Source organism: Limulus polyphemus, unplaced genomic scaffold (genome assembly GCF_000517525.1).
Source record: "Limulus polyphemus unplaced genomic scaffold, Limulus_polyphemus-2.1.2 Scaffold5051, whole genome shotgun sequence".
In the NCBI taxonomy this organism is placed as follows: Eukaryota; Metazoa; Arthropoda; class Merostomata; order Xiphosura; family Limulidae; genus Limulus; species Limulus polyphemus.
The window spans coordinates 13,592-14,686 of NW_013670661.1; the positions used below are offsets into that span (position 1 = coordinate 13,592).

Consider the following 1,095-nt stretch of genomic DNA (forward strand, 5'->3'; position numbering starts at 1 on the left):
CTGTGTGTGATATGTGGAAATTACTGAGACAATTCAGTAGACTTCCATGAATTTCTTGAAGAACCAATAATATTTTCTGATTAATCATGGCTCTTTTGTTTCCATAAAAATAAAGTTTTATACAGGACATATATGTTTTTGCTCATTATAAACATTTATATATTTCAAGATACAGTGAAAGCACAAAGGTTAACAAACCCACAAATACACGGAGCACTAAGTATTTTACTCCTTTAATTATGGGTTACTTCGTCTTCAATTAAAGGAGTAAAATACTTAGTGCTCCGTGTATTTGTGGGTTTGTTTGGGTTACTTTGTCTGCAAGATGTATATACAGCATGTAATTTTATTTGTATAAGTAAAAACTTACTCTTATTAATAACCACAAGAGCTTATTTTGTTTTGTGTCTTACCACTACAGCTGCCACAGAGATCACACCCTCCAATTCTAGTTTCATAAGATCTTATTCTTACAATTGTGCCCCCCAGGGGATAAGTTTAGATCTATATTTAATAACAGGATCAATACGGGTTGATGTTTTAATGTCAGTTTATATTAGGTTTACTGGATGATAATTACTTAAACAATCCAGGATTGAAATAGAGTCTGCCACTCCATCCCAATGTAATTGTTTCAGTAGCTTGCTTTTTTCCATCACCATTGATATGTTCCTTCACTATTTGATCAACCTGAAAACAAACCAAAAATAACTGCCTTTTACTTCTCTAACACGCACCAACAAGAACTTATACATACACTAATGAAATATAGCCTCTGTGTAGGTCTTTACTTAAATATTTCATGCATGAGATTTACAATTATGGCTCATAAAACCTAGCGATAAATCTAAATGGTAGAAAATCCAATTTACAACTCATAAAATCCAGTGTTATATGTAGATCATTGAGAAGGTGATTTACAATCAAGGATGTTAAAAGTACAGGCAAGAAACAAAAACAATGGGCCTTCAGTCTCTATTAGTAGTACAGGAGTAAAACAAAAACAATGGGCCTTCAGTCTATATTAGTAGTACAGGAGTGAAACGAATACAATGGGCCTTCAGTCTATATTAGTAGTACAGGAGTGAAACAAAA

General features: G+C 32.8%; 1 protein-coding gene across 1 annotated transcript in view; it reads right to left on the reverse strand.

The window, feature by feature from the left end:
• Positions 1-313: 313 nt before the first annotated feature.
• The window catches only part of LOC106472054 (caspase-2-like), a 9,257-nt gene continuing 8,475 nt past the window's right edge, over positions 314-1,095 (reverse strand). Inside the window, exon 5 of the mRNA XM_022400664.1 lies at positions 314-690. Coding sequence (XP_022256372.1) covers positions 577-690 — 114 coding nt within the window. The 3' untranslated portion in view covers positions 314-576. The remainder of the gene's footprint in view (positions 691-1,095) is intronic.